This window comes from Monodelphis domestica, chromosome 5 (assembly GCF_027887165.1).
Source record: "Monodelphis domestica isolate mMonDom1 chromosome 5, mMonDom1.pri, whole genome shotgun sequence".
In the NCBI taxonomy this organism is placed as follows: Eukaryota; Metazoa; Chordata; class Mammalia; order Didelphimorphia; family Didelphidae; genus Monodelphis; species Monodelphis domestica.
This window is the reverse complement of record NC_077231.1, coordinates 309,706,100-309,723,450: the sequence shown is the minus strand read 5'-3', so window position 1 is coordinate 309,723,450 and position 17,351 is coordinate 309,706,100. Positions and strand designations below refer to the sequence as shown.

Here is a 17,351-nt window from a genome sequence, read left to right as displayed (position 1 = left end):
GTAAATTGGCTGGGAACATATGATGCTCTCTGCATAAGAGCTCCGCTGCCGTTCACCAGATAGACCGCTCGAGCCGTCAGAATGATGACGGGCTGTCAGTCCCCATAATAACTTGCCGCTGGACGCAGCTCGCATGACCACGTGTGCGCGTGCGTGTGAGGGACTTCACAATTGCTGAGACATTCTCTGAAACAAACAAGGGAAGCATCCGACTCCCTGGCTGCATTGAGAACGTTTCCCAAAGAAGTGGCGTCCCGTGTCACAGAGATTCACCTTTAAAATACAAGGCCCTTAAATGAAGTACACGGAGAAGGGAGGACCAGTGATGCACAAACCGCAATAAATTAAAAATAGCCACAACATCTGCCCTAAACCAAAACCAAATTGTTAAAGGTCACAAGAGTTTAGTTCTCTTTTCTCCCTTGCTCATTTCCGAGCACACCTGCCTCCCAGGGGTTTGACCTGAAGACAGTCTACACCTCACAATAAAATGGATTTTTGGAGGAGACACCTCACAGATGGAGAGGATGGTGGCTCATCTACACATCAATTACTTGCAGTTTATCTTGTATGAAATGAATGTTTGTTGAGCTCCCACATTTGTCTAAAGTATGGTAAGGAATGAAAAGTGGTCAGATATGAGCCCTGACCTAAAAGGGCCTCCAATCAAGCTGGTGAGGGAAAAGAAGTGTGGACAAGAGCCTTGGAAATGTACTAGCTAGGTGATCGCAGGCAAGCCCCTTTGTGCCTTAGTTTCCCCTCTGTCTCTCCAACCCCATTCAGCACTAAACCCACAATCCTATGATAAATGCTGAACTAAATTTAATGAAAGAACTATTTGAATACCTACAATAATAAATGAAGCCATGAGAAAGGAATAAGTACCACATAAGGTTAAATGTGGCATTCACTAATCATATAGCTTCCTGACATGAGAAATTACATCATATTTTCTAGAAGTTAAATCAAACTTTTACTCCAGACTTTTTGTGGCTTGCTATAGCTACAGGTTTTTTGAGTGAGAAGCCTTAAGCAGTAATCTAAATTAATAGGGAACTTTCCCCAAAGAAATTATCTTAAAAACTGAAATTATGCATCACTATTTTTAAAAGATTATTTTCACCAACACTACAAATATAGTGACTATTAGAAAGATTCCAGATTACTCAAGGAACTTGAATTTAAAATGAATTTTCTTTATGAGTCCCCAAAGGGATTACTTCTGTTTATATTTCTTTATAATATGGCCAAAGAGGGTCTTCTATTTTGAAATGGTAGTTTTCAATATTAAACCAAGCTTTCTAGTAACAACAGAGGTCACAAATTAAAAGGGATAAGCTACAATTAAGAGACAATTTCAATCACGTTCATGTGCTATGATTTCTCATTCTTGATTGGCCTCATTTGAAATTGATATTAATGTTCATGAAGACCCAATGCATGATAAAGAAAATGACAAATGAGAGAAGAGATTTACCAAACTATACTAATCAATATAAAATTTTCAAAATAAATGCTCTTGAAGAACAACTGAACGGTGAGACTGAAGTTAATCAGAAATGCACACTTAAGAGGGATGGGCAACTCTACTTTTAAATGTTTACATTAAAACTCTAAAAAGAAACGTATTCTTATTTTTATGAACAAAAGAGACAAAAACAACACATTTCCTGCAGAGCGTATAGAATATAAATGGAGCTAAAGCACCCTGATGCTGCACTACTTTGTGGGAATTTACTACTTGGGAATTTATGCTCGTTGATGCCAATTTTCTCTTTCACCTTGCAAAGCTCTATAAATCCTGCCTGCTATCTATACTCTATTAGAGAACAATTCTGTCATTTTAAAGCACGTCTGTAAACCATGGAGAAAAGACAATAGCAGAAGCACTCATATTTTAGTGCTTCCAAACCACTGAGAATCTCCTAAAGAAAATGGGATGAAAGATCTCCACATTTTGAAAAATGAGCTTGTGAATTATGTTACCAGACAGCAATTCATTAACAAGAGCTGAAGTTCTGGCAACTAACATCGTATTTTCAACAGTTAAATAAAACAAGTGAGCTTCTTCCATATGTCCACAGATGGGTCACATGCATACGAAGAAGGGAATATGCTAAGTTTAGTTTTGAAAAGTCTTTCTGCCACACCGTTAGTATTTCTGCATTCAAATTCTCTCTATCCATTGATTTTGTCACTACATCAACCTAATAGGGAAAAGAGAAGAGTGCTACCTTATAAAAACTCAAAATCGTTACAGTCTTTCTACAGGGCTTTATATTCTCTTCCTCATGCCCACCCCACTCAACAAGGCAAAGGCTTCTCATTTCCCCTGCAAGGGCTTCATTCTTTTAAACAATGTTTATTTATTAAGCACTTAGCACAAGAAATACAATGACCTAGATCTGGAGAGGAATGCCAGGACAAAAATTAAGCCTGGTGCCAGGACATTCAAGTGCCTAGGGAGAGGTGATAAATACACATGATATAAATGGGTATAAATATGGGTGAGTTTATGTACATATTGCCACACACCTATACGTATAATAGCTTATAGTTTATCTGTCTCTTTAGGGTCTCCACTCTGTGCTTCACCTACAATGCATTATCTCACTTAATCCTTAATAATGTCCCTGAGAGAGAATCAGCGCAAAGATTACTATTCCTCTATTACACATGAGGAAGTAAAGGGGGGATCCACAGAAGCTGAGGGGTCAAAAGCCAGACAGCAGAGCTTTTGAGCCTAGATCGGATTTCAAGTCCCTTGCTTTCTTATTGCAGTGCTTCTTCTCAGCTTTTAGAGCTCTCTTTCTCAGTCTTAGATCATCTTCTGCCTTCTAAGTGAACATCCTAGGTTTTAAGCCTAGTAGACTCTCTTCCCTTCTTTCCCTATTCTCTCCTATGGGAATCTGATTTACTGACACCCTTTTAAGTGCTGTTCTAATGCAAATTTGGCAGCCAAATTTACTTATTCATCTAAACTATCCTTATAAAACTCTAGTCCCAAACAACAATTGCAAGACATATTTATCTACCTAGAGAGTCAAAATATGTCCAACCAGGACTCATCATTTTCCCCTGATCTGAAACATCTTTCAAATTTCCCTATTTCTAGGGCACCATCATATCCCTATCCACATAGGTTTAGAACTTCTCTCTCATACTGCATCCTCTCCACTTCCAACCATAACCAATCAATGGACAACTCTTAACAATGATGCCATCACATCTTTCCCAGACCTTCTCTATCCTAAAAAGCCTTCTACTCCTAGTTCAAACCCTTACCAGTTTTTTTAATCTGTAGTAACAGTCTCCACACAGCTCCCAAATTTGCTTCAATTGACCAGCCCTGATCAAAAGTCTTCAGTGATTCCCTACTGCTTTGGTTTAAAATACAAACTTCTAAAAAATAAATAATAAAATAAAATTTTAAAAAATGCAAACTTCTGAGCCTGGCACTGCCCACCTTCTGAGAGCTGGGCCTTCCCTTCCCTTCTCATCTCCTGCCATTCTACTGCTCTCATTACCCATGAACCTCATGCCTTTAAAGCATTTCCTCTTTATCTCCACTTCTCCAAGTGTATATCTCCCTTTAAAGCACAGCTCCAGGACGTTGTTCCTGGTCTCCCCAGCTGGTATTTGCTTCCTCCTCAATTTTCCTTGTATCAGATCTATCTGTATACAGATTATTTCTCCACTGCTACACCTACATCATTCCAGCAACCTCAATCAGAGTAAAATATAAAATCCACAAGAACAGGGAATATTGGCTTTTATCTCTGTGTAAAATATTGCCCCTTTCTTATATGGATATTTTGGCTTCTGAAAGGGAGCAGAAAAAGAACATTTTGGTAAGGTACAATGCTTTAAACAAGGAGCCTGTAAAGAAACAAAAGTCTCTGACAAAATCAAAATGTTGTGGAGAAATATAAACTATTCTGAGAGTTGGAGTAAAAACTGCCCTTCAGAGCAATGTACTGAGCAGATCTCTTTGAATGTAGACCTCTGCTGAAGTTCGAGATGGTAGCAAAGCATTGTGACCCATCAGCTTGTAGGCATGTGACTATTTTGAGAGTCACAAAGTTTACAGTTGATAAATTCTAAATCAAATAACCAAGGACTGTGGGAAGATTATACATGGGCTACTGATACCCTACCTAGCAAAATTAGGTAGACATTTTGAGTTGTACAACCTAAGTTTGTGTTGTTCAATCATCTCAATCATGTCTGACTCTTTGTGATCTCATTTGGGGTTTTCTTAGCAAAAATGCTAGAGTGGTTCCTCCTCCAGCTCATTTTACAGATGAGGGAACTGATATGGTTCCCTTAAGTGCTTGCCCAAAGTCACCCAGCTAGTGTCTGAGGCCACATTTGAAATAAAGATGATGAGTTGTCCTAGGAACACCTAGCTGTCCCTTAGCCAAAGTAAGAGATCATTGCTTTTCAAGAGGACCTGAATTAGAAGTCAGGAAGAAAGTAGGAGAGGAGAGAGAAAGAGTAGTCTACCAAATGAAGAAAGAAGGAAAAGGAGGTTGCAATAAGAGTTAGAGATAGAAGAAGACAAAGCAGGTTAGAGAAAAAGATGCTTATATAGCAGGTAATTGGAGATGCTTAAAAAGAACAGGCAGAACCCACGGTTCTTTTTCTGGGATCTCTGCTGATTGGAGGAGAAAAGACACTCTCCGTTTCTCAGTGATCTCGGGGCCTGGCTCATAGTCACTCTCTCTCCTCCTCAACTCCTGCCCTCCAACTAGAGCACTTCAATATACATGTTGTTACTCTTTCAAAAGTCCAAAGTTGGCAGTTCCTCCATTTATTCATTTTCCAAGACTTATTCATGACCTACACCCACCTCAGCCATTTACAAAGGTCTTATTCTTGATCATGCCTTCACCCACAAATAGAATATCTTCCATGTTTATAAACTCTGAAATGCCCTTATCTGATTACAATCTTTTGTAATTCCACTCCTCCTTCTGCTTTGCAACCCCCAAACCCTGTTCTTTGTTCATGCTGTGATCTCCAATTCCTCTGGCCCTCTGTTCTGTCCCTCTTCCCCATTATGACTCCTGGGTGAACCAATTCAGTTCTATACTGTCCCATTCTCTTGAGTCCCCAGTATTCCTATCTATTGCCAATTCTGCCCTGGAAGCAGGAGATGGCTTAGTGGATAGCTCATTTGGCCTGGTGTCAAGAAAACCTAATTCAAAGCTAGCCTCAGACACTTAATAGCTGGGTGACCTTGGGCAAGTCATTTAACTTTTGTTTACCCTAATCCACTGGAGAAGGATATGGTAAACCACTCCAGTATCTGTCAAGAAAACTTCTGCCAAGCATTTGAACTGTCAAGCATTCAAACTCTATTGCGCAGAATACTATCACAATATACTATGTGCCTGTTTGCTGGGAATACAAAAAGAGGCAATTAACTATATCACTGATGAATTCATTATTCCCACTCGCCACAATGGTTCTTTGATCCCTTCTAAAATCTCCCATGGCTACCTCTCTCCAGACTCTTTTATTTATTTTTATTTTAATATTTTAAAATTTTCCCCCCATGGTTGCATGATTCATATTGTCTCCCTCCCCTCTTCCCTTCTGCCTCCTGGAGTAACAAGCAATTCCACTGGGTTCAAAATGTGTTATCACTCAAAATCTATTTCCATGTTATTCATTTTTGTAGTAATCTTTTAAACCAAAATCCAAATCACATCCCCATATAAATAAGTGATAAATCATACATTTTCTTCTACATTTCTACTCCAACAATTCTTTCTCTAGCTATGGAAAGCATTCTTTTCACAAATCCCTCACAATTGTCCTGCATTATTACGCTGTTGTCAGTAGCAGAGTCCATTATATTTGATCTTTACACAATGTTTTAGTTACTGTGTGCAGTGTTCTCCTGGTTCTGCTTATTTCACTCCACATCAGTTTGTACAGAAATCAAGCAGTTCATCATTCCATCACCATCACATACCATAATTTGTTCGGCCACTCCCCAATCAAGGGACACCCCTTCATTTTCCAATTTTTTGCCACTACAAAAAAGTGCAGCTATGAATATTTTTGTACAAATAGGTCCGTCCCTATTTTTTTATCTCTTTAGGTTACAAGCCTAGTAGTTGGTATGGCTGGATCAAAGGACATGCATTCTTTTAAAGCCCTTTGGGCATAATTCCAAATTGCCTTCCAGAATGGTTGGATCAGTTCACAACTCCACCAGCAATGTATTAGTGTCCAAATTTTGCCACATCTCTCCTGACTCTGAGAATACTGCCTCCTAAATTTACTGAAAAAATATATTTATTGATAAAATTGAGACCATTTGCTAAGAGCTTCCTCTTCTTATCTCATATCACCCAGATGCTTTCTGTTACCCTCCTCTTCACCCATCTCACATGAAGAGGTGCCCTTCTCCTTGCCAAGGCAAACCCCTCTATGCACAAATGATCCCATTCCATCCTACCTTCTCCAACCAATTACAGCCTTTGTTACCCCCACTGATCTTCAATCTTTCCATGTCTACTAGCTGCTTCCCTATTGCCTATAAACATGACTATGTCCCTCATTCTCTCCATACATTCAGTTCTAGCTATCATCCCATCTCTCTCCAACTTTTGTGGCTCAATGCCACATATCACAAAATGTGATATTATCACAATATGGGCCTCTACTCCCTTTCCTCTCACATTCTTAGCTCCCAACAGTCTGGCTTCTGACTTCATCATTCAACAGAAAGTGTTTTCTCCAAAGAATAATTCCCTAATTGCCAAATCCAGACCTCCCTGGAGTTGTTGGAACCACTGATCACCCTCTTCTTGATATGCATTTCTCTATCAGTTTTAGTGATGGTTCTCCTTCCTTTTTCTTCCTACTGATCACTCTTCAGTGTCCTTTGTTGGATCATCATGCAGGTAACAACCACTAACCACAGGTATCTCACAGGGCTCTGTCCTGGGCCCCCTTCTCTTCTCCCTTTAAACTCATCTGCTCCCATGGACTGAACTATCCTCTCCATGCTGATGATTCTTAGCTCTCCTTATCTAGTCCAAACCTCTCTGCTGACCTCAGGCCTGGCATCTCCAATGGCCTACTGTACATCTCAAACTAGATATCCTTAAACATCTTAACTCAATGTGTCCATAACTGAACTCATCCTCTTTCTCCCCAAACCTTCCCCTCTTCCTAAGTGCCCCATTACTATTGAGTATACCCACCTCCACCTCCACCTCCTAGCAGTCTCCCAGGCATATAGCGTAGGCATCATCCTTGATTCCTGACTCTCTGACCCCCATCCCCATAGCTGATCTCTTGTCAAGGCCTATCAGTTTTTCCTTTTGTAGCATTTCTCACATATGCCCTGTTCTTTCCTCTGACACTGTACCCACCCTGGGTGTCTAGACCTTCATCATGTCAGTCCTGCCTGCACTGTTGTAAAAGCTTCTGGTGGGGCTCCCTGCCTCAAGTCTCTTCCCCCTCTAGTCTATTCTCCATGTGGCAGCTAAAGTAGTATTCCTAAAATGAAGGCTCACCATGCCATCATTCCTCCTCGCCCCTAATAAATAAACTCCAGTGGCTTCCTTTCACTTTTAGGATCAAATATCAAATGTAAAATCTAATTATGTGTGTGTGTGTGTGTGTGTGTGTGTGTGTGTGTGTGACAGCTGTCCCTCACTATATCATGATGGAGTGTATGGGGTGCTCAGGGAGGAGTAATATCTTTGGTATGGAGGGCTTGTCATGCCTTCCTAGGGCAGCTCTCCAGCCTCTGACCCCCACCTGACACCCGGCTCTCACTTGTGGCTCCCAGTAGCTGCTAGCGTGTGGCAGTGGCCACCCCCTGGGCAACGGCTTTGACAGGCCGGCTAAACCTTGTGAGGGTAGCCATTGGGTCATTGTTGACCCCTGGTGAACCAGGGCTTTGCTCACCCAGCATGTGAAGACTGCTTCGGTTGAACAAACAGAAGAAACCAATAAGAAGGTTCAACGGCTGAGAGGGCGACGCAGCAACGCACTGTGGAGTGCTTAGGGCATGTTGGAGCACAAAGGACAACACGGCCATCCAGTGCAGCTGAGGAAGTCTCCAGGTGTAACGACTTTCGTGCCACTGGACCCAGGCTTCCAGCGCCGAGAGAGTGGGACTGTCTCTGTGCAACAACTTTTCCACTTAAATCTTCATGCACAAGTGTCTTTGTGCACAAAAACGCACACAATCGTCATCCTTGGTTAGAGAGACTACTACTATATCATGATATACTTAACTGTATCACAGGTTTAAAAAAAATCTAATTCTGTATTGTGGAGTTTTCCCTATATCACGGAATTTTGCTCTATACACAATGGAAATGCAAAACACCACTAAGGCTAGAGCAAGTTTGCTAACATGAGATTGTACACAGCACACTATTGGCTGATGGATCAAAGGTAACCAACCACAGCGCTGTGTTCTGTATCCTGGGCACTGATTGGCTCAGTGTAGAATCAGTCTGTTTGCTCTTCAGCACAGTGCCCATCCATTCAGCATCTCTCCTCCACTTCACATCCACATCTGATTGCTGTGCATAGTGTTGCTCTGCAGTGTTGTGCTTTTGTGAAATCTTTGTAAAAATCTGAATTTATTTCAAGCCCTATGCCACCCAAACATTCTGTGCCTTCTAAGGCTTCTGGCATGGAACCCAAGAACCAGAAGAAGATGCTTACCATTAAAGAATAATAAAATAAAATAAAGCCACTACTTCACAGATTTTCACCTATTGTGAGGGTCTCTAGAACATAAATCCCATGATAGGTGAGGGATCTCTATATATAAATTTATTTATCAATTATATTTTAAATTTATTATTATATAATTATATATTATATTATAAATATATTATATATTTATCTACATAAATAAATAAATATATCCTGGTTGGCATCTTAAGCTCCCTCCTTTCTAGTCTTACACTTTCCATTCCCACCATGTACTCTTCCTATCTTCTTGCTATTCCATGAACAAGGCACTCACACTAGCCGTCTTCCATTCCGGGGAAATCTTTTCCCTCATCTCTGCCTCCTGGCTTCCTTGGCTTGCTTCAAATCCCAGCTTCTACAAGAAGCCTGAACTGATCCACCTGAATTTTCTTGTGTTGATTACTTCCAACTTACCCCTCTGCATAGTTTATTCCCACATAACTATCTGCTTGTCATCTTCCCCAAGATACTGGGAGCTCCTTGAGGGTAGGGGCTGTCTTCTGCCTCTCTGGTGTTTACACAATGCCCAGTACACAGTAAGTGCCTAATAAATATTGATTGAAGAAAGGCATGACTAGCCTAACTTCCATCTGTCACTCAAGGAAAGGAAACCTCTTCAAAAGTTAGCAGCATTGTTTGAGAGGGAGACAAGAAAGGGTTTGTTTCGACTTTATTAGGAGCTAAGCTGATTGGAAGAAAGAAACTGTGTGGCTGAGAGCTTACTGGATAAAACAGAATAATCTGAAGAACTGGTTATGGAAATACTTCAGGGCCTTACTGTTATCTATAACTTGAGCGGTAAGAGTTTCTCAAAGGTCCAGAGAAGAGATGAGAAACTTGGAATTTCTCTAGTTTAAAGAAATTGCTTGCTCCTAAAGAGCACAATCTTCCTTAGCACCCTACCAAAGGTGACTATATAGCACTTCTTCAGTGTCTCAAGCATAAAAGAGAAGAGACACTGCCCAAATGGAGAGCTGGAAGGCCAGAAGGGGAACAGATAACAGAGAAGTTTTATTCAATTAGTGCTGCCCCAACCAGTCCGATCTACAACATGACCAAGAACATCAGGTCTGCTATTGTCCTGGGTTATCAAATACCTTGAGTATATGAGTTTTCCCACCAATATGTGTTCCTGCTAGAGTTCTGCAGACACTCTTCCCCACAAACACCATGCACACTGTAACTCAGGTTTAATGGTGGACAGCAATATTATTGCTCTTATCTTCTGCTGAGTCAGTGTTATTAGTCATGCTTTTGCCTTCCACTGAGTACAGTTAATCTTCAACTTTCATAAGCAGTAACTTTCCTAGAAAATGGTGTAAAAATAAAAAATATGAAAGCTGGTTAGGTTGAAACTATGGAAAATGGAGGGTTAGGTTCTCAAGAACACCAAAAGCCATCTTTTGCTAGAGATTGCTGACAATACATTTTTCTGTATATGATTTTGAAAATATGCATCTTTCCTAACACAGCAACCATGCAATAACCCATAAAATGCACGAGAAACGAGGAGGCAGGCCAATCAGTATGGGCAGGGGCAGCAAAGTCAGAAGAACTCTGAGGTAAGAAAGGCAAAAGAGAAATTGGCTCAGTGGTTGAGCTGTTCCTTGAGGAAAAGCACATGCTCAGAGAGTCCCCAGACCCCTGAAGAAGCTTGAAATTCCTGCCAGGGATGCCTAGGCATGGCTCTCTACAGATCTGCTGGGCTAACAAGCAGGTTTAGTATTCATCATGCACTTAAGAGGTTTTTTCAACACTTTCTGGAGAAGACCGACAAACGTTTTTACTAATACTTTCCTCCTTTCTGTGGGTATAAACTTGCTGCTTCATATTTCTTGTTCTTTTCCTCTACGTTGCATAGCAGTGATTGTGCTAAGCATGGTTACCAATGCAAAAGTGAAAACAAGGTTACTAGTGTGATTACGCCAACACTTGAAGTTGAGAATGTTCAAAGTGCAAATATTGAGAATTAACTGTATTAGGATTAGTCATGCTCTTGTCCTCTACTGAGAAAATAAAATTATTCCTTCTTCTGCATCCTTTAGTAAATGTTTAACATTCAACAGTTAATGATATCATGGTGATTGATTTTGTATATATATATGCAACACACTGATGGTGGCTCAGGAACTACAGGATTGAGTACAAGAGTTTCTCCCTCCTCATTCTGTTGTTTTATTTTTTAAACACTTACCTTCTGCTGCCTTAGAATCAATATTGTGTGTTGGTTCTAAGGCAGAAGAATGGTAAGGGCAAGGAAATGAGGGTCAAGTGACTTGCCCAGGGTCACACAGCTAGGAAGTGTCTGAGGCCAAATTTGAACCCAGGACCTCACATCTCTGGACCTAGTTCTCTATCCACTGAGCCATAGAGCTGCCCTCTCTCTCCCTCCCCATTCAAAGGTTATCCTTAAAATCCCAAGAGAGAGATTGAAAAATAGCAATATGGCATACCTTACTAAGAGAATCCCAGATTTGCCAGCTTAAGTATACATTGGGGGGAAAGTAAACCCAGAGAATTATAGAAGAGGGTCCATGCCACACCTGGGCCATATATATCACCAGCTTAGCATATAATGAGAATATTTAAAATGTTAGTCAATTTAATTGAATTAGAACTTCCAGAACTCTGTTTAATACCCAGCTTTTTTCAGTCAATTGCAAATGATCACCTACGCAATCTGAATAGCAAAAAGTGTTGAAGAAATGCCACGTTATAATAAGAGGTACCATTTCACAAGATGAATAGCCTCTGAAGTCATAATGCTCAAAGTAAATGGTAGGAAATGGAATGGCCTGGAATGCCATGTAGAGAAAATTTACCAGCCTGAAGTCTTGTTAGAACTCTCTCTTAATAAACCCTTCATTTTTTATCCCAAAACACTAAACTATGTTAAGATAGTCACTCATCTTGTTGTCAACAGTAATTAATTTTGTATGCAGTTTTGTCCCAGAAATTTCCATCTCCCTCTTTCATTTGTTAATTGCTTTAGAGCAGGACATGAAAATAAGTTGTAGGCAAGTAGTTTTTCAATTATGGTAAGTGACCCATAGTCTAGAACTGACCATAATACAGATACACCACTCTGAATTACAATTGGCTTTAACAATGGCTACATATGAGACCATTCATTTTATTAAGGCTTGATCCAGATATGCTTCGCCATCTTACAGACATTCAATTTTAAAATGTAAATGGTAAGGGATATTGATAAACCAATTAGCACTGATGCAAAGCAAATTCCTCTTTTATCTCAATTACAACATGACAACTTAATAGGTCAAGATAGTCCAACATCTGAGACAAGGGCAATTCAATAAAACAACAGCATCTTGATATGGTAATTAAGAGGAAATGTGAATCCATTACTGTGTTGTTGGTTTTTTTTAAACAAGTGCTTTTTGTTGTTTTGCAGCTTTTATCAAAAGTTAAATAGTATGTCCTACTATTCTAATTTCATTCAAGAGTATGGTATTTTAGTTTGGGGTGGGCAGTTTCAGGGATGTATCTGAAATACAAGTTCTTAACCTTTTTTATGCCATAGAGCCTTTTGGCAATGTGGTGAAACCTATGAAGCCCTCAGAGTAAAGTTTTACATACACAGGATTACAAAGGAAGCCAAATAAATTGAAATGGAATTATAAAAACATTTATTAGAACCAAGTTCATGGACCCCAAGTTAAGAAACCTTTGACCTAAAGAATCAAATAAAGTATGAAGTACTAAACAAAAGAACTAGTTAGTTTATTGGGAAGTTAGGTAGGCAGACTATAAGAAAAAAAGAACAAGAATGAAAATGAAAATGAGAACAAGTATGACAAGGAAAAGGGGGAAAAAGAGCAGTGTGGGAGTAGAAACAGAAAAAGAGGAGAGGGAAAGAGAAAGAGAGAGAGAAAAGGTGGCTGAGGAAGAAAAAGAAAAAGAGGGAGGAGAGGGGGAAGGTGAGGGAGAGAAAGCACCTTCAAAACATGGGAATATGCCTGTTCAATTCAACATATGTTATAATGCTTTATTTAACTGATTTGTCATATGAAGAATGGCAAACATAGAAGTTATCCCTTCCATATCCTAAAGGATGACAGCTAGGTAGGGCCCCAGTGCATAAAACACCAGGCCTAGAGTCAAGAATAACCGAGTTCAAATCTGGCCTCAGACATTTACTACCTGTGTGAACCTGGGGAAGATATTTAAATGCTGCCTGCCCCAGTTACCTCAACTTTAAAATGGACATACTAATAGCATCTACATCACAGGACCATTGTGTCAATCAAAGGAGATAATACTTGTAAAAGCACTTACCCCAGTGCCTGGTACAAAGTAAATACCTAATAAATGTTTTCCCCCTTACTTCCTTTTAATAGACAAAAGAGAATTCTTGAAACAATATAAGTAAAATACTACATATTATTTATGTAAAATAAAACAACTATCTATGTAATATCATCTGAAAATATGTGTATGAATATATTTTAATAAACAAAAGAGATGTTGGGTCCTGACTACAAGTGACAAGCCAGCCAAGTGTTAGAGATTATGGTTATAAAAGATAGCTCTAGAACTGAATTCTCCTTTATCTGGAAAATGTACAACCATCTGGAGGTTTCTGAGTAGCCTCTCTCTGGAGGACTAAATTCAAGGTAGCTTTCATGCCTGCCTAGCTCTCTAATGCCAAGAGGCATGTAATTTTCCAGTGATTATATCCCTTTCTTCAACATAAATGTCACAACAGAAAAAGATCCTGTAACTTTAAATGTAAAAGGTGCCTGGTACTTAAAGGCTCTTAGAAGAGCACCTGTGTTCTGATTCAGTCAGCAAGGTCTAGAACAGACCGATGAGGAAACCCTAGAAAAAATGTCTGTAGTTGAAATTCCTTCATGTTTCTTGAGAATTCTTCTCCCCCCAACAGACCACACAGCTGGCTCCAAACATAAAAGCCACCAACCTGATTCCGAGATTCATCGCTTCGGCAGTCCCGATCATGCTGATGCCCAGGAGCATGTTGTTGCATATCTTTGCTGCCTGAAAATAAAGTAGACGGCAATATGCGGGTCACGGATGTTGCTTCTGCCCCAGCACGCCCAAAGGAGGCTTGGCTTTACCTGCTCCACTGGCCTCTCAAAGGCTGCTTCTGCCCCGAGTGTCTGAGTAGCTCAGTGGCAGTCGGGCAAATACTCTCTCTTAGGTCGACATTACAAAACAACACAAACTCTGATATTCTTCCCTGGGAATGTCATTTACATGTGAAAGTAAACGGGCAAAGTGGGCTCATTATGTACTAGGCAAACCAATCAGTGCCCGGCTGACCCCTCTGCAGGTTTCCTCTGGGGTGCCTCTCTCCAGCCAGGCATGGTCACCCTAACCCTAAATCGTGCAGAAGCATGTATGGTTCAGTGAGGGTCGCAGCTAGAACCCAAGCAGGATCCCAGACTGTGGAGGTCCCACGGGCTCCCTTGGGAGATGCTGGGTAGTTCAAGAGTTCAGAGACAGGAGGGCCAGCAGGCACCAGGACAAGACTTGGAGGAAGAGAAAGAACTCAAATGATAGGCAGGATGTCGAGGCAGAAGGAACAAGGAAAGGGAACATACAATGGAAGTGAAGGTACACCAGTGGGATGGGGAAGAGACTGATGTGGCTGGAGCACAGCCTGAGATGAAACAGAAATACAAATATGGTTCAATATGTAGGAAATGGCAAAATTATGGAGGAGCCTAAAAACTAGGAGGAAACAGGAGGTGGTGGAGGATTACTCTGAGTCAGGTGAATTAGAATGGAGTATCTGATGTCAAGGAAGCCAGCCCAGGGAGATGATGGCAGCCTGGGATCAGCTGGCGGCACTCGGAAGGAGCATTAATAAGCATTCACTAAGGTCCTGGGTCTACTCTGTGCTGAGAACTGTGGTAGGCACCAAGGTAAAAAGCCAAGAGGGTTCACACAAGGGAAACAGCTCTGACTTCCAAGAGTCCCACTTGACCACCTAATGGAGAAGAACCAGCAGGGGTGATGAGCACCTTGATGGGAAAATCTAAAGGACTTGCTACCTAAATGGAATAAAAGGAAGAATGGCCAATGGTGGTGCACAAAGAGGACCCTAGGGCCTGTCCCACACAGAGGAGAAATGGAAAGGGTCCTTTTAGGCAAAGGGAAGAGGAACTATCTAGCAGGCAGCTGGAAATAATAAAGGCCTGGCACTTATGTGAGGGAAGAAAAATCATTTCACTAGAAATGTACTTGGAAGTTTTTAGCACTGAGGCTGTGAACAATGTTAGTGAAGAATCACATGAACCTATGAGGAGTTTTTATAGATCTATTTATAAAACAGTAGAGATTTCTATTACTGTCATTAGCAAGAAAAGGCTTCAAATGTCCTGGAACCCACAGATATCATTTTGGTTCAGCTCATCTGACTCCTTCAAAAGGCCCTTCCTGATTGCCCATTTATTTAGCAGTGCCTCTTACCCAAATCACTGTGTGTTTTTCTGTTGGTGTATTTTTTTGTATACTCTGCATACTTTCCCATGAATGTGTGGAGTTCCAAGTAGAATGTTAAGTTTCCTTATGGGGTAGGGGCTGCTCTTACTTTTGTATTTATAGCCTCAGGGCCTCTAACAGTGACTACCACATAGGAGATACTTAATAAATGCTTTTTGATGGGCTGAAATATATTCATTCAAGAAAATCTGAATAAACTGTAGAAGAGGGAATTAAATTAATGTTAAAAATATCTAGAAGGAAAAGAATATGTAAGCCCAAAAGAAAAAGGGAAACGAACTCATTTCCTATCATCAACATTCAACATTACCTCTCCAGTTCCCACAGCTCCACAATACACCACGTTGGAGCCCATGCATCCTAGTAGCTCTTTGGCAGCAGCAAACTCTTGCTCTGGTCCTCCTACCATGAATGTCAGGTTCCCAGCTCGAGCAGCTCCCACCCCTGGAGAAAAAGATTTGAAGGGGAGATCAATGCAGAGGAACATTCTGAAAAAATTCAAAGAGCTGAGGTGAGGCTAACAGAAACAGAAAGTCCAAATCCAAATATCACAGATACAAAGCACAATATGCCATGCCTGTCCACTGCTGTGCGGTCCATGTTTAGACACTCCTTCTGCAGACACCATATGACACACACATGACACACTAAATACACCCTCTGGAGAATCAAAACTGCTAGTGACCAAAAAATCCAAGGAAAGACACATGCTTGGGATAAGCAGGCTCAGGCATACAATCAATGGATGGTGTGCCTGCAAGGAAGTGACTGACATGACTGCAGTCATATATTATCAGATGAAGAGACAAGTAAGGCACGTGGCAAATGGGGGGAGGGAGGCAGGGACAGAACGTCTGAGGACTGCGCACTGGAGGATTTAGGAAAAGATGTAAGAAGGAAACAGAAGAAGAAGAGATGGAGAAGGGAGGAGGAGTGAGTCTCCACACTGATGAGTCTGACAAGCTACTGTCCATATGGGAGTCAATGTAAAATACAAAGAAAGCAGACATTATAAGTAAGGATTGTTGTAAAAGATTAGCTTTGCTAAAAGCAAGAAGCAAAGAGATCCCACAGAGCAATGATGGGGCCAACATTCCATTCAGAACTCCCAGGAAATGGGACTGAACACAGGTTGCTGGCAGTTGGTGGACTCTGCAGGAGAGCCTGCTTTTCCTCTAGCTGTCAGGTCAGCCAAAGAAAGGGGAACCAGTGGTTATCTGGGTCCACCTCAGAAAAACCAGACAGCTACCCTCGTGGTTTATCCTGACACCTTCCTTTCTCCCTTTAATTAAATAAACCTTTTATTATATAAAGATAGATTATATATACACACCCTATAACAGGATGGACATGTTTCCATATGTAGAAATCATGGATAAAGAATTATACTCCAAACAAAATTTAGGGTCAGAGCCCATTTTTGTGTTTGAAAAATGATTAAATATTTTGTGTGATGTCTGACAGCTTTGATTTGATGTGGCCACAAATATGATTCAGGTCCTGTACAGCCAGCCTGTCCGTGATGAGCCATTTCACAGTTAGCTAGCCAGGTTATCAAATGGCAGACATGCAGTCTAGCCATCCCCTACTCTGAGCTTCAGTCTCCTCCTCTGTTAAATTAGAGGCCTAGAAGAGATGACCTCCAGGGTTCCTGCCAGCTCTCCTCTTATGATCTTAGAGCCAAGCCCAAGAGGGAACATTTTTATCTCGGTAGGACCTGACAGTCTTTGCAAAGTAAGGATCTCCTCCACAGCTCCAAGATGGAGGGGAGGAGAAGAGGGGGGGAGGTGTAGGACTACAGTCTTCAATAGAGTATATATACACAATGATGGAATTGCAGCTTTGAAAATATTTAAGTCTAGAAAGAGTAGGACAGAAATGGACGTCCCAGTCATGTTTAGCAATCCTATCCCCACATCATCAATCCATTATCCCCAGAGAGCACAGGTAGTGATTCAGATTTTCTTCTCTTCTCTCTTCCCATGATGCATTCGCCCCGAAGGCAGAGGCTTGTTTTTAGTTTTGTTTTTATATCCCCAGGGCCTAACACAGAGCACAGCACACAGTAGGTGCTGAATTTTCCTGACTGGTGCAGCCTGAGGTGTCTGTTTTGTGTTGTGTAG

The 17,351-nt window shown here is 40.9% G+C and overlaps 1 protein-coding gene across 2 annotated transcripts in view; it reads right to left on the bottom strand.

Moving 5' to 3' along the window:
* HIBADH (3-hydroxyisobutyrate dehydrogenase) overlaps nt 1–17,351 on the bottom strand; it is a 159,669-nt gene that overhangs the window by 9,919 nt on the left and 132,399 nt on the right. For both annotated transcript variants that reach the window (XM_007505320.2, XM_007505321.3), the window contains exons 5-6: nt 15,539–15,672; nt 13,682–13,758 (exon numbers count right to left, since the gene is read on the bottom strand). In XM_007505320.2, the coding sequence (XP_007505382.1) occupies nt 13,682–13,758; nt 15,539–15,672 (211 nt within the window). The remainder of the gene's footprint in view (nt 1–13,681; nt 13,759–15,538; nt 15,673–17,351) is intronic.